The 27692-nt window shown below is 39.0% G+C and overlaps 1 protein-coding gene across 2 annotated transcripts; it reads left to right on the forward strand.

Moving 5' to 3' along the window:
- pip4p1a (phosphatidylinositol-4,5-bisphosphate 4-phosphatase 1a) lies at positions 1-27692 on the forward strand. 2 transcript variants are annotated; one of them, XR_014272596.1, is made up of 8 exons: positions 1-258; positions 1141-1334; positions 9850-9956; positions 12356-12461; positions 18798-18850; positions 20823-20913; positions 25716-26087; positions 27398-27692. XR_014272596.1 is itself a non-coding variant. In XM_082512231.1 (7 exons), the coding sequence occupies exons 1-7, from the start codon at positions 141-143 to the stop codon at positions 25857-25859; spliced, it is 813 nt and encodes a 270-aa protein (XP_082368357.1). In that variant the 5' UTR covers positions 1-140; the 3' UTR covers positions 25860-27692. The 2 variants fall into 2 exon arrangements, 1 of the variants encoding a protein (XP_082368357.1); XM_082512231.1 differs by having other exon boundaries at positions 25716-27692.

A 27692-nucleotide genomic window follows, 5' to 3' on the forward strand; every position in this document is an offset into this window, starting at 1 on the left:
ATCGTTACCGCAGCAGCGGTCGTAGTGGTGGTGGTGTGATCATGTGACGCCTGCATTTCCGACACAACAATACAACACCGTATCGGTCTGCAATCTCTCTCCGCTTTCTCCCCCCCTAATCCCCACGCCTCGCTCTCGGTATGGCGGACGGCGAGAGGTCCCCGTTATTATCAGATCTGGGCGATGGTGCTCTCGGCAGCGGTAACGGCGGGTTGTCCCCCGGTGCGGGACCGTACGGTGTGCCCAACAAACCACCGAGTGAGTATCCATGGTGCTCTCTCCTCCACCCTCAGTTAGCTTAGCTTTTATTAGCCTCTTCTTCTAGCTCAGCCATCACAACAAGAAGGGGTCACCCTAGTGTGATTGTGTTTGGTCAGTATGTGGTGTAAAGCTACAAAGCATTTACTGTTTGAATAAAACCGATAGTTTTAAAATAATGGAAGAAAGCACAGGAGGGAATCAACGCTGTGCTCACTGGCTAACCTAGCTTGACAGCTAGCGCTGCTTAGCACCGGCAAACCATCCGCAAAGCCTCAGTCATGCAGCTCGGTAACGTTATTATCAAATTATATTTCATTTACGGGTTTAACACAAATTAGTGCATATAATTTGGCAGTTTAAGAGAGCCGATTTTCTTCACAAGCTAGATAACTGTTTCTCTAAGCTAGCTAGCATACGAGAAACACCTGATTTGATTGGCATGTGAGAAAGCCATTATGGAGGCTGCCGAGGGATTCTGCAAAGGAGAGCGACGACCAATGATCGTTCACCTAGAAAGGGACAAATGTGCCTGAATAGATCAACTGAGAAACATGGGCTGCATGCTGCATATGACTTCTAGATGGAACTGAGCCATTTACTCACACACTGTGAGTAAATGGCTTTCACAAATACCTTTCACAAATGTCTTTCACAAATACCCAGCCTCATTTGTTAAAGCTCAGCCCGCTCAGCATTCCAGGAGTGTTTTTCTTCTAAAGCTCCTTTCTGCTGAACTCCAGACCAAATCTTATTATCTTGTTTATCATAACAGGGTATTTGTCATGGGAATTGAGGCTTTTTCCAGCTCACTGCACAACTCTTATGACTGTGTCCCTTCACTAGTCCTTACTACTGTTGTATTTTTCCCCTTGCCTTCAGGTTTCCCTCCATTCCCCAGCCCCACGCAGCCATCGGTGCTCCTAGGGGAGGACCCTCCGCCCTATTCCCCTCTCACCTCACCAGAGAGTGGCAGTGCCCCTGTTATCAGCTGCAGGGTGTGTCAGAGCCTCATCTCTGTGGAGGGCAAGATTCACCAGCACGTGGTGAAGTGTGGGGTTTGCAATGAAGCTACGGTAGGTTGGTTTCCAGAGGAATCTGTAGACCCAGGTGTAAAGCCCGTTGGCTACTTCAGGTTACATTATGTCAGCTCAAAGGAATAGAAGATACAATTTGTTGATCTGAATGATGGCTGCAGAAACAAAGATATTTGTTTTACATTTTGCGACCATAGACCTTTGTCCAGATGGAAAAAGGTGAACCCCAGTATGAATCAAACAATTTCAACATGAATTAAGTTGGCTTTTCCCCCCCCATTTTTGGTTCTGAAAATGAGGGATTGTATTTTGTTTTGTTTGTTTTATGTTTTTTTTTTGTTTGTTTTTTTAGCACAAATTACAACTATTCCTGTACTAGCCCAGCATCTAGCTGTTTGTAATTGAATTGTTACTATAAACTGTTTTAACACATAAAAAAGATTTAGGACAACAGAAGAACATAGAAAAGAACACGTCTTATTTAGTATAACGTGAGGTTCATTTTGTAAAATTAGAAAAACGTTTTGAGTATTATGAGTAGAGCGTAAATACCTTGTGACTTACAAGGAGCTACTGTGTGTGCAGTATCTTTAGGTACTGAGCACCTTCACACCAGAGCCTCCAGTATGTTAATGCGCAAACCAATGTGTGATGTAGGGAAGGTATGAGCAAAATTTTTGTTTTGTGGTATTTTTAAGATTATAGAGGTTCAATAGTACATCTCTGTATTATTAGAAGTTGTAGTTGTAGTATTATTAATATATTGGTGTAACTGAGCCTTTATATAGGCTTACAGTGGCCCATTCTCCTCCAGGAGTATATAAAGTATAAAACACTTAAAAAGAAAGAAAACATAATTAAAATGAAACCACACGACCAAAACGGTAAATAATCCGCTCTTAAGCTCTGTTAACAAATGTTAAATGTACAACACAGGGATATAATGCCAGTCTTCAGCAGGGTGTCTGTTCTGCTTTTCAGTTCATTTGTTATAACACAGTTGTGACAGTTCCGACCTTCACTAGTCAAACATTCCTATATCCATATCTTGTGAGATGTAAACGGTTAGCATTTAAGCCCACGTGACACCCAAAAGACTCATGCACCACTACTGCAAGGCCAAAGAGACTTTCAGAGGGGCATGAGAGCAGTAATCCCGCTTTATTTTTTCAGCTGTTTCTAAACAAAATCAGCACATGGGTCTTTAGCATTAATGTTTCTACAGAAGAGCTGTGAAGGAATCTCCATTTAGAGTTATTATTTATGTCTCCAGGAATAACCCCTGCTAGTCTTTAGTAACATGAGATCCTAGAATCACATGACTATAGATATGTCTGGAGGCTGTTTGAGTCGTACCCTGAGTGAAAATCCAGCACAGAAACAATCAGGTTCAGAAATCAAGGCAAAATTCATATTTTAACTTTTTAAACTGAAATACTGTAAACACAGTCCTTCATCCTCCATCAGTCTTGAATATATTAACAGAGCTCCTCCCCGCTGTTAATAGACTGTTATGCTACCTGGCTGGCTAACATTACCCAGAATGCTGTTCAGCTGTATACGTTTGTAAACTGTTAGTGTTATAAATAGTTTATGTTTCTGTCAGAAGTATGTTTATATACATTTAATATAGGTAACCTATCAATATGTTCCATGCATTTAATGTACAGACTAACACACACATGTGTATATATGTGTATGTATGTATATATGTGTATGTATATATGTGTATGTGTATATATATATAGATAGATAGATAGATAGATAGATAGGGCAAGACAAAATGTAAATAATGTTGCGGTCTTTAAAATAAAGCGATATACTGCCCAGCTACAATTACAAAACATGTGTTGTGACCACATTGCCAAATTTGGTGTTGTCACCCTTTATGTTAATATAAGGTGGATGTAATCGTCCCCTTTTTTGCTCAGAGCCATCAAAAAATTTAAAAGCATTTTTTTTTCCAGAATCAACATCCTCATTACTCTGGATAATCCCCAGAGTTTGCTGTGAGGTCACTAATGGTTCCTATAATCCTTGTGAAAATACTGTAATGAAACACTTTTCAGCCTACTGTGCATAGCAATCACACACCATTAAACATTTATAAATTACATCATACTTTTTTTTTTTTGTTTGTTTGTTTCCCAATCGCCACGCGTCAAGTTAGATTTGCAGGAAATCAGCTGAGTAGTCTCAGGGTTTGAAAACACAGTTGCTTTTCCAGGGCTCATCTGGTGCAAACTAGTTTGTCCTAAACTTAATTTGATTGTTTTGGGCAGGAGAGTGCAATCTCATTTGAACTCATTTCTCTCCTCGCTTCCTCTCTTCAAGTGTTAGGGTCCCATTATACCTGCTGTCCGGTGTCTGGCGAACGGCAACATATGACATTGCCGTTTTAATGATAAAATGGCAATGTCAGATTCACAAAAAAACCCCAAACACTGGAATTTCTGCTCTTGTACCAGCACTGATGTGGAGGTGTTGTCTGAGTGGCAACACCTGTTGTTCAGGTGAATAATGCAACAGGTACCTGTACTATAATGATGAGCATAAATGGATGTGACTGTTATTAAGCCACTGGTGGCATGCAAGGTGACCAATGTAGTGGGTATAGTGGTTCCTTTGGTGCCTCTCAGAGAAAGATGTCCGATACGAGGAGGGGAGGAAGGGGCAAGTCAGGCAAAAAGCATTTAAACAACGTGTGACATCCTCACTTTCAAAATGTTATATTATAGGGGGTATTCAGCTAAGTATCACATGACTCAGCTGAAATCCGCTATGCATATTTTTATGTTTTTTGTTTCAAATGTGTCATCTCAGCTGTCAAATAAGTCATTGCACCATGACAAGAATGTAAATGTTTCACTTATCTTTGTTTTATTTTTCACATACAACATTGGTGAATAACAGAAATACCAGAAAGTAACCCCTGCTATTCAAGTTGTGTGTCACAGCTGTTTAATATATTGCAAGTTAAATATACTTTGGCATGCGATATAGCTCTACATCTTCAGTTATAGCTACCTATGTCAAGCCTCCTCTTCTTTCTTCTATGTCCTGCAGTTGCATGTTAGGGATTGAGTCATCCGGGATGACACAGTGAGATTGATTTCTAGGTCAAAGGCTAAATGACTGTGGAGATGAAGGGGCAAAAATAAAAGAAATAAGAAAAATCAAATCATGATGAGACTTGCTTGCAGATTTGTACAGTTTCACATTAGCAATCCAGTAGGTGTTTATAGGATATATGTCTCTAATACTCATAAATTTAGCAAATTATTAGAAATAATTTATTGATTAGCACTTAGTTCCAGTAGAGCAGGGCCGCATCCATTTAAAAAATAAATAAATAAATAAAATCGACATTGAATTGAGTTCCACTTATTCATGTGGCCCTCCACAGCAGGCCCAGTGTCTCATAGAGCCCATTGGGATAATAATTGCCTAGACGGCCGATCAGTCTATTGCTATCAGTGTATATGTTATCCTGTATGACAAACTTTTAAACTGAATGTAAGGGGCAAAAAAAGAGGTTTGGAGTTGATCATAAGTGGTTTCATTACAGTTTGTTTAGCAGAGCGCATTGCAACACCACTGTTTATAATACATATTACCAATACTGTTGCTAAAAATAAAAACGGACCGATTATAGAGGGATTAATGATAAATAAAACGTTCACAGCTCTCTCTCTAGTTATGTACAATAACTTTTAAAAGTTTTAACTGTTATTTCAGCTGCTGTTCCCTCTGCTAATCATAACTGAACTTCAGTAGGACTGCATAGACTGGGATATCATTTTTTTAAACCACAATGTTTTTGTAATGTAGAAGAAGAAACATAGGAAAAGCTTTTTACTAGCTTCATCCTCTTCAAGTAATTTTTCCACTCTTTACTTTTGCATTTCCCTTTATTTGTGGTCCATTGCATCATATTCTCTTGACATAAAATTTTCCCTGTTGAGCATAGCATAAGTAACAAAAGCTGCCCTTGACCCATGAGGACCGCTTTGGATGAAAGGCAGGCTTTAGAGTAAATGTCTGCTCTTCATTGTTGACTTTAGTAAATAAGAAAAACTCAAAAACGTTGGACGTAGTCCCAGTATATGGAATGGTGGGACAACAATTAAAAATGCTGGAAGACACCTGGTCACCTTCTTTTGCTCACAGCAGATTTTAGTGGTGTCTTAATGACAAGTTGGAAACTGGCTTGGGAATTGCATTGCTGGAGTGTTGATTAACAGCAACCTCATCACTTAACCTTCTACATGTGTATGCGTGTGTATTATGGAGATGCACAACTAGTCGTTTAACAGTTGCCGCCCTAGCTAGTCATCAGCAGATATTTAGTTGGTTAAAATAATTATTCTTATTTTAATCGTGCACAATAGCAGTTACCTGTTGGTTTTAAAATCTTATGATACCCTCCCCCACAAGCCCACACAGATTGCCTTTTCACTCTCTTATTTAATGCATGCATGTGGCGCCTTTAATATTAACCAAACTCTGCTAGCTAATCTGATATTGTGTGTTGTGTGCTGTTATATAGCGACACCTGTCAATTAAACAGCATGATTATTGAACAATCTGACTACAAATGGCTATTAAATACACACACTTGGCTGTAAGATTCTAGGTGATTACTTTTTACAAAAATAAACAATTGGTAAATTAGTTGCCGGGAACATCTCTAAAATGTATAAACACGAAGAGTATGGCTGATGAATCTCAATCATTTTTACTTCCAGCAATCATCAGAGGCCTCAAATGACCCATAATAGTTGAGCTCTAGTTTCCAGCCTTGTTTGGAGTGAATGCTGATGGGAAAATAGAGGTGAGGTACACAATCAAACATTGTGAAAGGCTCAGCAAACAATACTAATAGCTCTAAACGAAGCTTGACATTGTTTAGAAGCCGGTCTAATTATTCTAATGTTGTAATTACACAGGTATCGCAAATAATTTGGCAATAATATAATGAAGTTCTTCATTTGCTACCACCAGCTAAAGATTGGTCAGGTGTGCAGTAAACAGATGCTCAGCTGCAACTTTAATTACCAAGTTTAACTCGCGGGTTTGACCGTGGAAGAAGATCCCAATGATTGGGTCAATTTGACAGTCGTGCTGATGGTAACACCCTGTGTAATTTGTACAGTTATCGCTGCCAGATTCACAGGTTGATGGGGCTCCACAAGTGTGCTTCACTAGCCATGCAAATCTGTGTGCGCATGGAAGAAGAAATATGAAGTGTGTCCAGATGTACCAATGGGCATAATGAGGAATTTACAGATGGAGGCGACATATGCAGATATGCAGAAATATGTCAGAGGTGTGAGGATATCCTGTTTTCCACCACCTCATGAAACATGCAGAACATTTACACTGATGTCGATCTGAGAGTGCAAACGTGCTTTATTACATACATCAGGGGTTGGCTCAAATCCAAAAGATATGCAGAGGATGATGTCAGACAGCGGTTATTTGTTTTAAGTAAATATGTGTAATTTGCGGGATGTTTATTATCCTTAATTAGACTCATGAATTAGTAAGATTTTGATGTGCAATTTTGCTCATTCCTGTTTTAATTTGACAGCAGGCGTGGGATGGCAATCAGGAACAGTAATTGCAAGCAGTATTAATTGTTATTTTACAGCCTCAGATTAGCATTTAAAAAATGTTTATTATCGCAGTTAATGGTTATAATCATGATGCAGTCTCTTGGGAGCAGCGATATAGCTCATAGAGCGGAAGAAATGATTATATATGGAGTTGTCACATGCAGCGTTGGATGAGTTGTTGTCTCACCGAAGACAATATTTAGACTGTGGTCAAGGTTAATTTCCTGTAACTGCTCATTATTTTGCTTAACTGATAGATTATCTTATGGGCTGAATGATAGAAACCTCTGCGACTGTAATATTACACAGTTAAACTGGAACACGAACTTCACCCTTTTTTAATCTCTTATACCGAAACGGATCATTGTAACAGTGAGAATTTAATTACGTTTTTTTTTTTTTGTAGGAAATAAATATTAAGACTGAAATATCATTTTACCACGGCAACTTTAAAATTGTACAAAATTGGCTAATCCACTGTGTAATGATCACTCCTAATATTAGTTTTCACTTGAGTGGAGAAAAGAACTTCATTCCTCCGGGCATTGTAAGCGGAATTGATAATGGATCTGGAAACGAACAAGGCACACTCTGATCTGGTTAGCCGGGGTTTAATGACGCTGTGGCGAGAACGCAGCACGATGGACACGCGGGATGTTATTTCATTCTGGGTGATGTTGTGTAATATTGTGGTGTTTCCAACATCACTTGGGCAGGTTGCCTATGCATATTAATCGCTGAATAAATATATTTGGCAACTCATTTTAGAATTTTTCTGTTTTTATTTGTTTATTTATTTTTTTTATTCCTCCCAAGTGACGAGTTGACAGCCCTCTTGCTCTTATTTTGAAACTTACCATCTTGGGCTTCAGTACTAGGAGGCTGAGCAGGCTGCTGCCCATCTGTTAAGCAGTGACCCTGTTTTATTTTTATTTTTTCTAAGTGTGTGCTATGAAATTGATGAAACATTGCTGTTTGAGCAGACATGAAGGCCACTGTGAGAGGACCATGGCAGATCCGACGATGACATTTCCACAAACATGCTTTTCAGCATCTTTATTCACACTTATCACTCAGTTGCTGTTACAACACAGCTGCAGCTTTATAGCTGCCAGCCTAACTACACAACAACAACGACAGTGGACCCAGCACACTTTTAACCTGGCAGATGCCCTGCAGGTGCGTCCACCTCCCCTGCAGCGGCACCGCCGACCACGCCCCGCCACAGCCACCAAAAATCATTTCATGCATTCTGTTTTATTTTTATTTTTTAATTTGCTGTGTACGCAGCAGCACATGGGGTCATGGTGTGCTGCGCTCCGATATTTGACGACTTCAAAAAATAATCGGTCCCTAATCTCACTGCGCCACATGCGCTTTATTATTATTAGCATCCTTTCCTCACAGCTTTGGCTTACGGGGTAGTGTTGGTCATCTACCAACTGGAACAGGTCGATCGATCTCTGAGTCCTCCACTCTGCATGTTGAAGTGTCCTTGGGCATGCTGAACTTCGAATGATCCCTAGTACAGCCATTGGAGTGTGTGTGGGTATGTTTGTGTGTGAGATTGATAGAAAGCATTCTATGAATATGTGCGTGTGTGATTGGGTGACTAGTTAGCTTTAAGTGCTAAATGGAGTAGAAAGGCATTATATCAGTTCATTTTTGTTCTTCTAGGTACTTTAGCACCACCATCTGGCAATAGAAGTGCATTACATCATACCATTGGGCTGGTAAAAACGAAACAAAAAAATTAGTTGCAACCCACCTCCCTGCTTACAAGTAATAACTTGACTGGAAAAGCTGTTGATTTTGCTTTTGTTATTATCAGAATATCCATAGACTGTTTAAAGTATGGAAATGATGTGGCGTCTAGGAACATGAAGTGAATGTAAATGGGAAATATGTTATGCCTGCCTTCTTTTACCAGACCACCAGGGGGCAACGCTTCAGGTTGCTAAAAGAAGTTGTGATTTGGCGCGATATTAATAAAACTGAATCGAAATTGAGTAATATCGTTTATATAGCTTGTGCTTTTGGCCCTTACACAACAAATAAACACTGCCCACTTTCATTGTTGGCCAGTGGTTGTCATCCAAGCTCAAAGCCTGATGATGCTAATGGTCAGCCAATATATCAGTGCATCCTTAACACTGTTAACTGATTTCAGCACGGACTTCAGCACTTCTTGATTCATTGAGAAATATTCTATAGGTTGTACAAGACTGTAGAGATGGATGAACAACAACAACACCCAAAAAAGATTGTGGTTATTTGACACGATTACATGCTTGGGGGGTAAAAATATAGACTTTTTAAACCTTAAAAATTAAAAAATAATAATTATTATTTTTTTCTTACTGAATAGCTTTAAATAAATAAGCTTGAGCGTAACTAGACCTGCCACAGTCTGGCAGAGAGTGAATTTAAACATTTATGGAGGGGCACAAGCAAAAGCAAACTCCATTATTGCAAAACTTTATCTTGTTTTAGTTGTCAGCAGAAGCTGAAATTGTAATTGAAATTCAAATGTGATTATTACACCACCTGTATAGTGGTTTTACTATGACAGTCACCGCCATCTATGTCCACTTACAACCAGGTACAAAGCGATAGACCCTGAATTGTTTTTATATGTGGACAAGGCTTTAAACATCAGTCCAAAATCTCCCATAAATGTTCATTTGGTTAGTTGTCTGTTGACTGCACTCTTTATTAGTCTTTTAAACAGTTTCCCATAATAAATCACAACTATCTTCCTTAACCTGCAGCTTCTGTACACTCACGCCAATATCTTCTGGCATACTCCTCTCCCTCGTGTAGTATTGGTTAATTCTCGTCCATCATGAATAATTGGCTTGTTATCTATTCCTATTCGAATGTGTTGTTCTGCGGTCTTATCTCTCCCTCCTGTGTGTTTCTGTCTCCCTCTGCAGCCCATTAAGAATGCCCCAGCAGGAAAGAAGTACGTGCGATGCCCCTGCAACTGTCTGCTCATCTGCAAAGTCACTTCCCAGAGGATTGCCTGTCCCCGACCATATTGGTGAGAAGTTATTTGTGTATGTCTGTGAATGTGTGTGTGTGTGTGTGCACGCCACTGTGAGACTGCAATAACACTGCATCTCTCTGCGAGAGAGAAGTGAAGCAGAGGAAACAAGGTGCAATGGGAGCAGCAGTCCCTCAATTAAGGCTATGCTCCCAGCACAGTTTACATGCAGTGCTCAGCCAGCCGGATGAGGAAATAACAGCCTAATTAGAACAACTGCATCGTGAGTTTCACTTCTGCATGTCATTAGAATTATGAGAGGTGTGTCTGTGTGGATGATACAGTGGATGCATTATGTGTATTTTTTTTTCTTAAATGTGTATTTGGAGATGTGGGGGTTATGTTGAGATTTAATTGTTATTCTGAACCTCGCAGCAAAGAAAAAAAATCACAATATTCATTCAACATCTATCTGCTTTTAATTATGCACCGAATTCCTGCGGAGCAGCTACCAACCAAATGAACACTTAGCAAATTCCTTCATATTATAATCTCAGAGGGCATAATGAGCACAGCAGCCTCTTCAGAACAAAGAAGGGCAAAGTTAACTGGAAAAGTTAGTTTTATGAAAATGTAACTTTTGGGATATGTCTTTTATATTTTTTTCTTTTTAAAGGTTGCTGAAAGTTCAGATCCAGTTGGTTCTCTCTTGACAGGAAATTACCTAAACACATAAAGAGGGGACTTTTTTCATAGTATGGGACTGTTATAGTAAGAAGCAGATGGCTGATGTCAGTCACTGGAGATGCACAGCTTTTGCATGTCGTCTCAACATTATGTTGCAGCTGCCATGTGTAATTTGTAACAGAAAAGATTTCTGTTTATGCCCAAGGCATAAAATGTGCAAGAGCAACATTTTTAGATGTTTTTTTTTTCTTTTTTAATTTTTAGATTTATGCTGCTATGTAAACAAGCATCAACTGACTGTTACAAAATGTGTTGTCATAAAGATGTGAAACTCAGAGTTAATGTGTCGTTGTAAATGCAGATCATGAAGTGAGGCTCAGGGATAAAAAGGCTTGCATTATCTGGCGTGGCAGCTGAAGACAAATATTTCTGACATCAGTAATTCTATAGCCATTAATTTCATTTGAGATTGTTGTATACATTTTAAACAACGAGTAAATATCCTACCTGACCTCATCAGAATGAGAATATGTTGCATATTTAACAATGGCATACAAAATGTAAATGTATTAGCAGGAGAAACAACACAATTTGACATTAATATTTTGCGATTGTTATTTCCACCATATTCTGTTTGGCTCCCTGTTAAATCCAGAATCTAAAATTCTTCTCCTCACATACACAGTCTTAAATATTCAGTCCCCATCTTATCCTAAAGACCTCATTGTTGAATATTATTCTAATGAAGCACTTCGCTCTCAGACTGCAGGCTTACTTGTGGCTCTTATAGTTTTCAAAAGTAGAATGTGAGGCAGAGCCTTCGGTTATCATTCCCCTCTACTATGGAAACAACTCCCAGTTTTCTGTTTGGGAGACAGAGACTTTCTCTACTGTTAAGATTAGGCTTAAAACTTTCCTTTCTGATAAAGCTTATAGTTAGGACTGGACCCTGAATCCTCCCTTAGTTAGGCTGCTGGGGGTCTTCCTATGATAGATTGAGCGGATCTTCTTCATTCATCTCTTTTCACAGTAGTGTGTTTATATCACTGCTATATGTAATCATGAACAATTATTAAACTCTGGCCCTCTCTGCTGTAGTTTGCCATTTGTCCTGCCTTTCTTGGCACTTTTTCTCTCACTACCCAACCGGATGCAGTGGATTGCTGCCCCTCCTTGAGTCTTGGAAGTTTCATCCTATTAAAAGAGAGTTTTTCCTTCCCGCTGTTGCCAAGTGCTCCCTTGTAGGAGTTGTTCGATTGTTGGAGTTTCTAATATTATATTATTAAGGTTGTGAATAATAAATAAACAAAACTGAATTGTACTGAATGAACTGTTCATATGTCATAGTTTATTGTATTACAGTTTAGCAAAAGACATCCATTAACCTCAAGTAGTAATAAAATATGTTGTGTATGCACATTCCTCTTTGGCCACTTTTCCTGCAGTAAATTACTTTTAAGAGTTTACCTCCAGTATTACTATTTTGCATTCAAACCAGACATGCTGACTAAACCAGACACATCTCAGCCCCGCGGCCTGATCAGTGATTCTGAGCTACTGTAGCCATGTGAGAAAGCTGATTGTAGGAAAGCAGTGTGTGTAGTAATGAGAGGAGTGAATGCTGATGAATTTCATGAGGCTGCAGTCAGCCCTTGAGACGACTGCTCCCAGCATCAGCTTGCATTATTAGCTAGCACTTGCACTGAATAATATCTCGAGTCGCTTCTGGTGCGAATGCTGATGTTGTGTGTCTGTCTGTCTCCTTCCAGTAAGAGGATAATAAATCTGGGCCCGGTTCACCCTGGTCCGGCCAGTCCTGATCCCCAGCCAGCTGGAGCCCGCGTCTCCTGTGGACACTGCAGCAACACCTTCCTGGTACCAGCTCTTTGCTTTTTTAAAAAACATCTATTTAATTAGAATAAATGAGAAGCTTTAGGGGAAATAACCACAGGATTTCAAATCATAAAAAGCTCTGCCTTCAAGGTTTTGGGGAATTTGCTCATTTAGATTAAAGCAGTGGTTCTCAAACTGTGAGGGAAGTAAAGCAGAATCGAATTAATATATGGGTAGGGTTTAAAAGTCAACTTGAATAATTTTTCTTTTTTTTTATTTAAAAATCTCTGGGATGTGGGAATAAACCTCCTTAAATGGTGTATGCCAGAAAATGTTTGAGAATTACTGATTTAAATGATGGTGGGTTCAAACGTGTCTGTCAGGTATAATGCCGAATCAGCTGTGGATTAGGCTTATTTAAGTTGACTTAAGGTTCAAGGTAACGATGCCCATCTCCCAGTATCTTCAAGACCTGAATTAAGCTTAGACCTTTATTTTAATTCAATGGAGAGCTTGACTAAATAGACAAGGTTAATCTATGTCACAGGTCCAACCTTAGAAGAGGTTTAACCACCTGTAAAACCACAGTGTGCCTTCATACATAGATGTATATGAAAGCACATCTATGTATGAAGGCACACTTATATTAGAAACATTAAAGGAACACAGCCTTCTTTTACTGGCGCCTAAGCTCAGTAGAGGTTCACCTTCAGCTGTGCAGTGGTAGATTTCTGTAGTTACAGGTTTTTATTTAGGTTTTCTATATGAAAGACGACATGAATTATCCTGAATTTTGTTCGAGTCTCTAGTATACGTGCCAGAGAAAGATGTATTGGCACTCCTTAGTGTCCAGTAAGATGTCCAGTAATATATAGTTGTATTACCACAAACTAACAGCCTGAAGTTGGTGCCAAGATGACTCCTTTTTGAGAAGGGCTTGATCTTTTCTTCTTTAACTAAACCTCACTAATTTCTTAAAATGTTATACTACTATTTCAATAAGTAGTTTGGATTAGGATTGAAAGGGAAATCTAATCCTTTGTGCAAAGAAATATAAAACCAGTACATGCGAGATCAGTCTGAGCTCAGCTGTGAAAATTATAGAGTCAGTGAATCGAACTGGCCATGCTCTCCAAGGTGTCCTCGCGTGACACACTTAAGCAGGATTTATGGTCTGTCTGAACTCTGTGTCACTTGGTCAGATACTGTCATACCCCCACCACACACATGCTTTCCTCTTATCTCTAAACAGCAGCGTATTCCTCTTTCTACTTTTCCTTTTTTCATTATTTTTATTTGTGGCACATTTAATACGTACAACTCAATACAGCCCTGTCAGTGTCTCCCTGAAGCTGACACCCTTATCACTGTTTTTAAAAAGATATCACGCCTTTCCCTTCGCTGTGATGGCCAGCCTTTGACTTCATCTTCCTGTGTAGCCATTTGGAACAACAATACATCTTACGAAGCAGTTCAGAGAGACCATAACCTGGCAGTTTGGTGAGGTAATGGTTCAAGTCCCAAAAACTAATCAATAGATTTTTGTTGGGTTTTCTGTTCATCTGCTGTGTGCATACAGTGCTGTGGGTTTTAAGATGTGTAATTCCTAAAATCAAATTATTAGGGTGTCATTAATATTTGCTGTAGTTAAAAGAAACATGTTTTGCTTTTCTTAATTCCAGGCTTATATTACAGTGGCGGCTGATCATAGTTTTAAATAATGATGTCAGGGTTTGTACAAGTCAACAGATCAGTCTTCAGACTCATCTGAATATTCAGTTTCAGACCGTTTTTTTCTGCTGTTGGCTCTGCTATCCTGAGCTCTTCGCTCCACCTTCAACCTTCTGTTTGCAAGGAAAAGGGAGAGGAACAGCTTGTTTCAGACATTGTTAGAGAAACAAAAGATTATTTTGTACTATTAGTCATGCATATTTAATCTGGAGAGTTCACTAATATATAACTATGGAACTAGAAATAAGCACACCAGATCCCCTTTAAAAATATTAAAAATCTATTGATTATAAATATTAACCTCTGAAGCAGCGTGTAGGAGTTGAAACATCAGTACAATTTGTGTGGTTAATATTCCATATTAAATCAGCTGAATCTTAAAAAAAGTTTCCCCTCAGATTCAGCTGTTTGAGTTTGTTTTTTGTTTTTTTTGTACAATAACTTTAGCATATCTAACAAAATCATGCAAAATTTTACTTAATACTGGGAGTATTTTTACAGTTACAGGAGCTCAAGGTTCAGAGGGGAGTGCTGAAATTTAAATTTAAGGCTGAAAAATATATTTAATCTCTACTAAAAACTGCAATCAAATCAATTTTACTCCCACTCCAAGTCTGACAAAAAGATATTTTTTTTATTACCAACTCTGAGCATCAATATTATGAGATACACATTTTAGTTGGTAGAGTAAATTGGGCCTGTAACTCAGAATATTCATTCATTCATAGTATCAATGTAATATTTCTGCATGGTGTTATTAACTGTGCTAAAGTCATAACCTCTATTTACTGTATTTTTCTTAAAAATACTGTAGATGACCAATGAAAGTCCTGTCACTAAGGAAGGTCCAGAGCCATTAAAACACATTTTTGCAGAAGGGATGTGTTACTATGCAGAACAGCTGAATAAAACACTGTCTTTCGGGTGACGCTTTTATCGTCTGCAGCCAAAGCTACAAACCTGTAACAGTTTGAGTAGCCCTGCAAGGTTTTTGTTGTGAAATGTACTGTAGTGAGTGAATTATTGAACATCCAAAAAGCACTACGCCAAGTATATGTTGAATTATTGGTACAGATCAATAACCCTATCAGCTCTCTGCTGATATATTATGGTCATTTTCTGCTAAAGAGAGGAAGGGAAATTCTTCTTGCTGCTCTTTTAACAATCAGTGGGACAGGTAGGATATATGGTGGATGAGAGGAGGTGGGTATACTGGGAGAAGAATAGAATACACCGCCGTTCTCGATTTCTCTGACTATACCCACCTCCGAGGTGAGATGGATGGTGCTGGGCGTTTAGCATTCAGCTGGACCTTTCCTACATGCTTAAAGACAGGGCGGCTGAACAAAAAGTTCAGATCTGTGCCCTGGGTGGCGTTCCAGTTAATCTTTTGTTGCAGATCCTGGTGATAATGTTCTCAGTGTTTCTTTCAAGACAAGAATAATGTACAGCATGCACACAGTGAATTCTGCCCTGCAGGGTTTACAAATGTATCACGGCCCAACGTTGGGAAGAAAGTAACTGTCTGTGTCGTGAGAGAGAACAATTTTTCTTATTTTGCTTTTGTGTAGCAAGCAGCACCTGCTGCCAAGAATTTGGATATTTGGATTGAATATCAGTAGGTGTATTTAGAAAAAAGAAAAAAAAAGGCCTTCAAGACTAGTTCATAACTTGTACCTGACATAAAAAGCAAAATATTACCTTATATCAAAATAATCTATTGCACACATGGGCAACAAAGGGCTCAATAGCCACATTTAGCCTGTGAACCATATGAGTCTGGCCCTAGACATTAAAGGGAAACTACTAAAGGGAAAAAAATTAACAGGAAGTATTTGGTTAATGGGTGTTGAAGTGAATTACTTGGGAGCAAACAAATTTCATATGAATCCATGTTCTATTCACAATAGAACATGTTTAAACTGAGGAAATGTACCATTTCAAGAACATAATAAGGTCATTTTGAATTTGATGACAGCAACACGTGTCAAACTGTTGTGACAGGTCCATCCATATTTTCTGCTGAGTAGGATTCCCTCGTCTTCTAACACCTGTAAATACATATACATGTCTTTCCAGATGTGTAAGAACTGATGCATCCCCATGTCATCAGAAATGCTGGCTTTAGGAAACAGTGCTGATAAAAAGGCACATGGTTCCTCTGCTCTTTAGTCCAGGATCTCACATCCATGTTTTTCATAAACACTTAAAAACTTTGATTCGTGTGACCACACGACAGTTTTCCACTTTGCCTCAGTTCATTTTAAATGAGCGTTGGTCCAGAGAAGCTGGTGGTGTTTCTGGATCATGTTCTCATACAGCTTCTTTGCATGATGGAGCTTTAACCTGCATTAGTGGATGGCACAGTGAACTGTCTTCACAGACGATGATTCCTTGAGGTGTTCCCGAGCCCATGCAGGGATTTTCGTGACAGAATCATGCCCGAGGGCCAGAAGATCATAGACGTTCAATATTGATTTTCAGCCTTGTCTCTTGCACACAGAGATTTCTGATGAAACTCTGATGGCTTTATGCACTTCAGGTGATGAGATATTCAAAGTCTTCACAATTTGACATTGAAGATTATTATTCTGAAATTTTTCCACAAGTTTTAGAGGTATTTTTTTTCCCATAGATTACTGAACCTCTAACCACCTTGGCTTTTGAGAAACTGCCCCTCTAATGCTCCTTTTATACCTAATCATGTTACTGACTTGTTGCCAATTAACCTGATTAGTAACAAAATGTTTCTCCAGCTGTTTCCTTGTAGTACCACTTACTTTTCCAGGCTTTTGTTGCCCCAACCCAACTTTTCTGAGACAAGTTGCTACCATTGAGTTTAGAAAGAGCAAAAACTTTTGTGAAATAATATAATTTCTCAGCTTAAACGTTTAATATGTTCTGTAGAATATTGGGATTGTGCAGTATCTTAAGTGGCAGATCATACGCTAGGGGGAGCAGCCTAAAGGAGGAGATGATGTTTCATGTCTTTGTAATAGGAAATTCTTGGTTTTAGAAAAAAGGGCCTTTTTTTCTGCCTACCAAAATTCATCAAGTTTAACATAAATAGTGGTCCTTCTCGCACTTTATCATTGTACCTCCCTGTGGGGGGGAAGAAAAAGAAAGTTGTCTAGCCCTGATTTAACATGTTATTGGAATTAAAGCAATGATTTATGAACCAAGCCTAATTTTTATGTTCTCATTTATTACTTTATGTGACTGAAAGTTACATATTTCTCTGCAAGAAGGAAATTGCAGGACTTTAAAGACAATTAATCTGCATGTAGAGGAGCACGATTGTAGCAAAAATTATAATCCTGATTATTTTTTCATTATTTAACTTTCCTTTTGAAACATCACACGTTTGTTGAATTCAAGTGTCAAATTCCCACATTACATTGTCAGGTAAAGCTCATTTTTACTTTAAATGAGCTGGGTGCACTGTTACATCAGGAGCATTTTGTTTTGTCCAAGCACTATTGATAAATTAACATGACGTTACATTAACATATATCTGAGCTCTTCACACCCCAGCAGAGCCTTATGTGGCGTTTATGATTGATGTGACTTGAAGAGAGACGAGGAGTTCTTTGCTCCTTGCAGCTGATATCCATATGATTGAGAGACGTTAACGACAAATGTCCCTGTCAGAAGAAAGAAAGTCCTCTTCATTTACATTACATTTGCATGTTTTTTATGCTTTGTATAAAAACTTTTTTTTTTTCTGTAGAAGGAGGGTTTCATTACTCAAGCTTAAAATTTTGGTAAAATGTCTAATGGTCAGACCTCTGTAAAGTCAATTAAAACTGACTTTGACTCACCTGTGTGTGCCAAAAGCCAATTTTGAGCCAGGAAAACTCAACATTTATTTAAAAAACAAAAAGAAAGTTACCCTGGGGCTGCTCAATTATAGCAGCGATCCTAATCAGGTTTATTTTGCTCAGTATTGAAGTCCTGATAAAACACAATGCCTTCTTTTAACTTTAAAGAAAAATTTTATTTCTGATTTTAATCAAAGTTGTTCTTCCTGTCATCCTGGATAAACTCACCTCAGACTGAGTTTGGAGAGACGCGCTAAAGAAAAGACAAAAAATGTCGGCCACAAAAAGAATGCAGAAACATCGTGTTTTCATCTGGATAATTTATGCTGATAGTCATTGGAAGACATCATTGTATTTGAATTTTGATTATTTGGAAGAGTGTTATTTTACTGCAGTGTTTCAGTTGCAGGCCCTTTACACTTTCTCACTCCCTTCAGTATCCTGTCCTGATGATAAAAATCTTCTGACCAGCCCAAATGGATGGGGGGGGAAAAAAACAAATCTATCTGCTGTTAGCACTTTATAAACAAACTGTATAGGACTTCTCTCCAACACCTGCTCACATTTGCTTATCAATCTGCTGCACAGCTATACTTATTTAATTTTTACCTGGTGCTACGTTTATTTTTATTTTTCTGAGTGAAGTCAAAGGCAAACTTTTGTGCCTGTTTCATTATAAACCTAACAGAAGCAGAATCACTAGTTTGTCTGTTAGAGGTCAAAAAGAGAATTAATGTGAGTGTAAGTGTGTCGCCACCATAACTGCTAAGTTGGCAAACGTTTTTAGCTGAAGCCGAAGCTCACATCTTTCTCTTTGTAATTTCAGTGGACAGAGTTCACAGATCGGACGCTGGCCAGGTGCCCACACTGCAGGAAAGTGTAAGTAGCTATAAGCAAATCATCCACTACACCACTCTCCTCTCACCGTACGCAGTTTTTGCTTTTACACCGTTTGGCATTAAGCTGTAAGGTTTTACTCAGACACAGTAACAAAAAGGTAATAAGCAGTGACTTCAGGGACACTTTAATTAAATCTCTTACTTCCCGTTTCCTCACAGACCTCAATTAGTGTTAAATGTCATGAGGCTTCTGATCTGTCACATTGTATGTCCATATATGTTTAGTACCTCAGGTTACAGATTACTGCATCACTGTCTGCATGAGCTTCTTAACATGGTGAGAAATGGATGCAGGATGCTAGTATCTATTGCAATTGCATGATAAATTTGAAATAATATAGGATGCGGTTAAATACATGTTATTGATTATACGTTTAAAAAAAAAAGAAACTGAATAATCAGAACGGATATACAAAGCAAATAGCTGCCTTTTGTTCTGGTACTGAAGAGACGTGCCAGTATGTCAGCTGTCTTGCAGTGCACAGGTGTGCAGGTGCAGTTTTTGTGAACAGATTTAGTCACAAGACTGTAGTTTGTCAACACAAAAGCATCTACAGAACCTCCATTCAGTCTGGACAGGTGCGTTTCTGCAGGTTAAAAATGAAGAATGTAGAAATGCAAACTAAAATGAAGCTACCAAAAGTAGTTATTGTAATTGTTTTTATAATGTGACACAAAAGGAAATATTCTGGTGGAAAAAAACAAACCCAAAAAACCAACACACACAGTTAATGATGGCTGAATTATATTTAGCTGCTCCAGTTTCGGGGTGATATTGTTCACGCTGCTTGCTGTCACGCTGTTGAACCTGACTGGAAAACCTGAATGTGACAAAGGTAGCAGCGTTGTCTCAAACCAAACATGGCAAATGATCCAAGGTTGTTGCTCTAGCAGCCACAGTTTGCATGCATTCATAACTTGTTGAGGCACTGTCCACACGCCCAATACTAAATCCTTTAATACTGAGGAAAATTTTAACACACATAAACAGCAAACACATGTAATTTTAATGCCAACCTACTGGCTGAAAATTATTCAGTGGCCCCTCCCCGTCTGCCGCTTGGGCACGATGGCAGCCATGGAGGGTGACAAGTGTTCTACATTTTGCATAATCTGGGTACTTGTAGTGTACTGCATGCAGTCTATTTGTGAGGGTGAACACACTAGTTGTACAAACCTGCCAACATTAGGTTTGAACATCTGCATGTTTTCACAAAAGTGCATTTTCTTAAGTAAATAAACTCAAAGGGAGGTCAGTGATGTGTGAGTTAAGTAATATTGAATATTACTGTAGTATCTCTGCACACTGGTCACGCAGCCAGCTGCACAGACAGCCTGGTGTTATTTGGCCAGCTCAGAGATGGAAAATTTATTTCACTGTCCTACCTTCCTAATTCAATATGGCAGGAAAGAGGCGTTGTTTGTGTTTCTAACATTTTGTTTATAAAAAGCTGGAATCGGTGAATATCTTTGTTACTTCATCGAGGTCTGAAACTCCCTGTTTCATGTGGCACATGTGGCTCTAACTACCATTTATTTGGTATGTTTAAAAGTCTTTTTTCCCCTGTTCCTTCACAGTAAGGAGGGCTTAAGTGCAATTGTATTCTAAGTAAAATTGTATGCACTCTGTGGGTTGTGTATGTAGAGTTTTACTGAGAGGCTGGACATTGTGGCAACTTGGGTAGTTTTAGATAAACACAAAACGGTACTGATGCAGATATTATTCCTAATAAGTTTAAGGGTCATGCAAATTACTGGAGTTCCTTGGGGAAAAACTGGAGATATTAAAATAAAGAGGACAGCAGTTATGAGTAAGGAAAAGACAGGAAGCACTTGATATAGTTAATGGCTGAACTTCTCACACTATGAGTCTGAACAGAAAAATACATAAACCTGCAAGGTTTTTTGCTGCATTTAAATAAGCAATATTAATTTCTATCTCTCCTCTACAGGTCTTCAATTGGTCAGAGGTATCCACGGAGGCGGAGCTTGTGGTGTTTTCTACTCTGCTTGCTATTCAGCATTTCAACCGCCGGATTGATGGTGAGCACATGCCGCCCAACGCCAGTCTGACACCCACATGAGTCAAGGAGCTGTTGTTCAGTATTAAAAAAGAGATTATGAATAGCTGTCTGCCGGGCATTTATCTTTTTAGAAAATGGTTCTCATGTCCTTCCTGTTTTGTTTTATGAAGCGAAAAGTCCACAATTATAGATAAAACAAAGGTAGCAGGGAGAAGCAACATGATTGCTATCTTTTCTTTTGTCGTCGCTTGTTTAACATGGAAGGTTGGCGCCTCGCGGCTGCTCTGCAGACACGGTGTGACAGGCCTCTATTTGTCATTGAGAAAAAGCACAAACACAACCTGCTTTAACTGTAAGCTGTGTCAGGCTGCGACGCTGCCTTCAACACCCACAGAATAACAAAACAGAACATTTGTGCTGAGTTCTGATCTCCTGCTTTGCCTCGTCGCTTCTTGTTCTCTCAGTTTGACGTGTGCAAAAATCCATCAGAGCTCACAGTGCTTTTTAGAATTTCTGTTGTTGCCTGCATTTAAGTGATTGTAAATAGATGCTGCAGTGGAATATTATCAGAATAATAAAGGAGATAACAGCTGTTTTAGAGAGTCTAGAGTAAATGAGGGATGTAAAAGTCTAACAGTGATGCACAGAAGGGCTAAATGGTCAGGACATTCTGCTTTCTGAACAGCAGAGGGCGCAAGATGAGCATCAAAAGAGGCTGAGCATAAGAGGGTTGCATGCCTGGCAGCTTTAAGAACCGTAATCCAAACATTAAATGTGCTGCATTGAAAGCATTGCGTAATGCTGGTGTTGTGGCAATAAATGTCACGACGTGGAATGAGGTTGTGTTTTATGAAAAGATGTTTTTAATTATATGAGTGGTGCATGAGCAGCAAGTTTTGACAGTTTAATCTTTAGGGGTGTTTTGCGTCAATAACCTTTTAACAGCAAGAACCAGAGACAAGTAACCGATCAAGCTGACTTTCCAGGCTGAATTTTAATTATGAGTTTTAAACAGAATAGTTAAAGGGAAAAAAGAAGTTAAGAGTCAACTCTGTGACGGCTTTGACATCCTGGATTTTGTCTTGAGAGTTGCCTGTTAAACTGTAAAAACCCCCTTGAGAACGACATGAATGATTAAACGTTCACACATCGTTTATAGAAGAAGAAAGATGAAGCTTGAAAGCATATTGATGTCTTTTGGCCTGCTTGAACTGTTAAGATTACCTCATGATTTCTATTTTTATCGAGCTTTTTTGGATTTCTGCTTCTGGCCCTGAACATTTGGAAGCATAATAGTGTATTATAGATGGTAATATTAAGTTTAGATATTCTTGACAACAGAAACGCCTCTAAATCCTTTTTCTTTTCCTGCTTCTTTTAATACCCATGTGAATTTTGCTTGAGTGTTTTGACTTTGAAAAGGGAATTTATATTTCCGTACTCCCAGAAAATCCCTGTGGGTTTTCTCAAAGTCACTTTTGCCATCTTCATTAAATAATTTTCTTCTGAGCAGCTGCACACTTAATACTTGATGGCAAAGCTGTTTTCTCTCTTATCTCTCAGTCACTCCTACGTATTGAATATTAGCTTCTGCTTGAAAAATTGTGGGAAAAAAACCTGTCACTGCATTAGTGTGGTGCTGGTGAATTAATCACTAAGTGTGGATATGGGGCTAAATGTTAACTGGTCTTTGTTTTTCTGTCCTTGAGAGGAGAAATTGTGTTGCTGCCAAGTAGGGCTGAACGATTATGGAAAATAATCTAATTGCGATTTTTTGCCCCAATATTGCGATTGCGATGCGATATGCGATTATTTTTTAAGGTCTTTGTCTTCTGTATTATTAAACAAAGACAAGCAATACATCATATAGTATGGCCAATACTATATTACATTAATTTTAAACTGTTCTTTCCTGGAAGACAGACCTCTGTTATGATGACATGAGGTGATGCATGAATTGATGACTGACATTTTTATTTAACTTCTTCAATCACAACAGTATATTTGAACATACACAATAGTTTATTTTTAGCTTACAAACATCTGAGCATAAAGTGCTGACAAGGAACCCTGGTGTAAACATTAAAATGAAAGTCAGTACAATGTGCAGATTGCAGAAATATACATAAAAAAAATCAGTGGCTTTACCACACTCAGTTTTTCGACATCTGTGAACTACTAGACAGTCATTCAATTAAAAAATAATATTAAATAAATAAAACTAAGAAATAAAAAATACACACATCTTACTGATCTCTGCAGTCAGTAACATTACACATAAAGTGCAAACATAATAGCAATTGTATAAACACACACACAAACACGCCTTTAAAGTTTAAAGGCGTGAAATTGGACGGTCTAGTTCTGATTAGTGTCACCGCTGTCTCGGTGGAGTTTAATAAACTCGGCCGTCTGCTTCTTGCTATCTAAAATATAACCAGACACTGGTGTAAATTCTCGACTGTCTCATACTTCTGTTTAATAAATTTTCTGTTTGACGTTTAGTCAGCTGTGTGAAAACCAAGGAGGAACCCACCCGGGGGATTAATAAAGTTTTATTTTATCTAATCTAATAACTTTAATCTCAGCCAAACCGATTTACTCACGAACAAACAAAACACTGAAAAAAACCCAACAATAACATTTTTAGGTTGTCTAAGTGACTTATATATTACGTTTAACCCGAGCAGCGAAACTCCGCGGTGATCTGAAAATGATGTGCCGGGAGTTGTGCCGCTCTCGGCCGCATCAGTAACCCTCGAGGTCCCGGCTAGCTGTCGAGCTGGTGGGTAGCAGACGCCTCTGAAAACGTCGAAGCACTTTTGCAAATATGGGATATCTTGATAAACCGAGCAGATATTTGATGTTTACACAACTACTTTCTCGCCTGAAAATATGTTAAAAGTTTATTTTGTGACCCAGAAAGATTAGTATGAGTAATTTTAAAACTTAGTAGCGGCCGCCATTGCTGGAAACTGGAGTTTGGCTGGGCCGCGCTATGAATTCTGGGATATGGTAGTAATTTGGACAGCCTTCGGCACGTCGCTGTGACGTAATCGGTCTACAAATGCGGCCTCAGGAGGATGCAGCCCATGAATTTGGACATGTCCAGAGTATAATCGCAGCCTTTGCGGTTAGAAAATTGCACTTGATCATGTCGCGATATTATCGCAAATGCGATATATCGTTCAGCCCTACTGCCAAGTCAGTTTAAAAGCTGAAAATCTGATCGTTTTAGTTTGGGCTGCCTTGAAATTTCATTTAAATGTATGATATTTTTCTTAGTTTATAAATCCAGCGCAGTTCTTTTCTTTACACATCTGTAAAGTCACCCTCTTCTCTTCATCTTCCCTTGTTGAATGGCGGTTTCCCTTGCAAGACAGACTACACAGTCTAACCTAAGCTAAAGCCCAGTCTATACTACTTTGCTGAGTACTCGCTGCAGTGGGCGACCTGCTTGTTTACATTTGTCCTTGTCCACTGGTGTGTCTGCATCACTCTGCCATCACGAGTAAAACTAAAGCTGTCTATCTTGGTCTTACAGACAGTAAATCTTGAGCAGCTGCTTATATGGAAACGCAGGGTAGCGAGGAAGCTTGAGAACAGACTGTGATGTGTGCACACATTTTCAGAGCTATGGAAACAAGAAAAGTGGCACACGTCTACACTGACAGACTACTATCTATTCCATTATCATAATTATCAGTTACAGGCCCATTATATTTTATTTGAAAGCAGCTTCCTTGTGCTAATGAATATAGTATGAAAAAGACCTGTTACACCGGACTGTGATGCAGTTTAATGTAGTATCATAATTCAGGCATAACTCGAGAGACTTTTAAAACGTAGGTATTTTTGTTTTGCTTTTTGTTTGATTTATACTCAGAGTTCAAGAAAATCCACTTTTAAAGACATTTCTTAAGGTTAAAATAAATGTTATTGATTTAAAGGAGTAATCTTGTAAAGTCTCAGTAATCCAGTCCAATTTATTGCATTTCGGTGTAGTTTCGTTTTTATACCATCGATTCAAAATAACAGTCCTACCAAAGTGCTTTATATTGGAAGATAAAAATACTACAATATTAGTAAGTAAAAAAACAACAACCCAAGAGCCAATAATAATAATAATTGCTGATGATTAAACACAGTAGTGGTGTATAAACACAGAGCAGTTTCCAGGTTTGTTTTGTTGTTGTTGTTTTTCATCAACCTATTGGCAGATTTATGTAAGGATTATTGGACATGATAATCTCTGCAAAGTCGTGGCGGAGATTACTTCAAACTTGTGCAGATTACAGCAACAAAACTGATCTGAGGATAAATGCAGGAAACCTATTCAAACGTACCTGCAGACTAGGCTCCTTCGTTCCCTTACATTTAGGTTGATCGGCGTTTTCTGGCCATCCAAAATTCCGTCTGGGTCGCACGTAATCCCAGAACTGGAGTTACAGTCAGTAACTTCAGTTTTTTTAGCAGGACTTTTTTGTTGTGGAGCCACACTTGTTCCCACATGGACACATTTTAACAGTGCATTATAAATATCTTTTGTGTTTAATCACCAATAATAATAGGAGTGACTGTTCCACATGTTTTTGTTTTTATTTTAGGATTTATATAAAATTGGCTTCTTCTCATCCTTTTGTTTTTCTGCATGGCCGTCATACCTGCATTTTCCACCTAAAAAACTAAATAAATAAACAAGCTTCTCCAGCCTTATAAAAAATGCCTGGCTCTGCCACTGCTTACATGTCCCTCTTGAAAGGGCTTTGTGGGGAGCAGATGGATGCCTGAATGCTCCCTCTGCTTGTTGTTTCTCTGCAGGCTGGAACGTGGGTGAAGGCTCAGACCTACAAGGGAATCTACGCCTCGTGGGCCGCGCTGCTGCTCCTGGTTCTCGTCACCCTGGCTCGGGCCTTCTACTGGGCCTGCATGAGGGTCAGCCAGCCCCTGCAGAACTTCACATAAAGCCCCACCACCACCAACACCTCTCCATCATCTGCCGTATCTCTCTTTCCAAACCGCCTGGCCGGAGGAAAGTTGGCTTTAATGAAGAAAAACGAAACAAAACACGATATTTATTTAAATCCCTACTACAGAAAGAAACAGTTCTCCTCCTCCTGTCCCTTTCCCTTTTAGTCCAACGTGTTTCCAAAACTGGATGGTGGCGGCTGCGACTGCTATATATATCTATCGGTAATTATGATGACGCGTATAGCCTAATGTACTGTTTATCTGTTCTAATCTCGTGGCCAGTGTGGGGCTCATTTTAACTTTTTTTTTTAACACAGTTTTTTTTGCTCTTTACCCCTGCGCTGTTTTTCGTCTGCAGCGCATCTGCTGCACTTGCGACTTCTAAGACGAGGGCTTAAAGTTAAGTCTTAGATGTGATTATCGGGCCGCCTTTAGTTTTTTGGGTGGCAGGGGGTACTTGCCCTTTCTAATCCTAATTTGTCATTAGGTTGAGTATTTCAGCATTTAACATTTCCTTTTAAACTGAAAAACAAAAGTCAGATGAAGCTAACAAATTGATGCCAGTAAGAAGATAGGCGGCTGGAGGGACATCAGCCTCCTTTTGTGAATCTAAAAGATCAAGTAGGTGTTGAAAAGTGTCTGAAAAATTGAATTCAGCAGCGTGTGAAGGTAGGCTATGATGTTTCTGAACTTGTGTTTATGCTGAATTATCCCCTGGGACTGACTTTGATCCAAAGCAGCTTGAAAGCCTTAAAAGGAGGTGTGATAGAAGGATTCAACACTCGCACGTACGCACGCACGCACACACACAAACATACATACACAGCCACATTAATGCATACCATCACACAACAAAAGCAGGATGCTCTTTTAGAGTTGCACCAGCTCAGAAAGCAGTTTGTCAAAGGCAAACCAGCCTCCGTCTTCAAAGCCAGACCTGGAGACAGATTTCCTCCACACCGCGGTTTGTTTTTTTTCAGCCGGGAAAGAAGTGACACGCGTGAAAGTTGTGGTCCGACAAGAATGTAACCGCATTTGAAAGCTTCTTTTTTTCTTGGAGCCAAAATCCAGCCAACAGGTTTGCACCAACTTCTCTGCAGTCAAAATAACATTAACAGCAGAGCTCGACAGAATCCTTCCTCCCCACTTATTCCCGTTTCCAAAAGATACGTGCGTGCGGTTTGCAAGTACAGAATACCAAAACAAATAAACCACAAATGGGTACTGACTTTTAGAATACTGATATCTGCCTTGTTGCATCTGCAAAACCCTTAGAGTATATGTGGAGTTTCTTTTAGACGTGTGTTTAGTTGTTGAACCACAGGGACAGGATGTTTGTTTTTTGTTTTTTTTTAAAGTGCTGAAATCTGGGCTTATTCTGCAAAAATACAGGACATGAGAGTTTCACAGCTGAGGGTAGAAACCCTTACCACTTCAAGATCTGCGTCCGAATGCATCAAGTTTCACATAAGTCACCTTATTTCAACATTAAAAAAACCACGTCGCTTTGCTCTTTTTGTGTTTTGGGACAGTTCAGGATCACTTAACAGTACACACGTCGCTTTTTTGGTCACTGAAGACGGAGGCTGCTACTGGTGAAGTTTCCACATTAAGGCCAGCGGGAGATGTTACGTGGAAAGGTCAGAATAGGTCAGTAACACAAACACACACTATGAATACATTCTCACACAGTGCTAGTCCGTAACTCGTCTGTGGTTCTGAATCTGAATGTGGTAATAATTCTTTAATGATTTATGTTTTGTTTTTTGATTGTAAATATATTTGTTGTATGATGGAAGTGATTAAACGGATTCTGTTGCACTCTGA

The sequence above is a fragment of the Aulonocara stuartgranti genome (assembly GCF_965226115.1).
Source record: "Aulonocara stuartgranti genome assembly, chromosome: 18".
Lineage (NCBI taxonomy): Eukaryota > Metazoa > Chordata > Actinopteri > Cichliformes > Cichlidae > Aulonocara > Aulonocara stuartgranti.

Bases quoted from the DNA above. Each gene is read 5' to 3' on its own strand.
- pip4p1a (XM_082512231.1), top strand. From the start codon at position 141: ATGGCGGACGGCGAGAGGTCCCCGTTATTATCAGATCTGGGCGATGGT. The intron at 1,335-9,849 runs GTAGGTTGGTTT...CTCCCTCTGCAG, and splicing joins GGGTTTGCAATGAAGCTACG to CCCATTAAGAATGCCCCAGC. The intron at 20,914-25,715 runs GTGAGCACATGC...GTTTCTCTGCAG, and splicing joins TTTCAACCGCCGGATTGATG to GCTGGAACGTGGGTGAAGGC.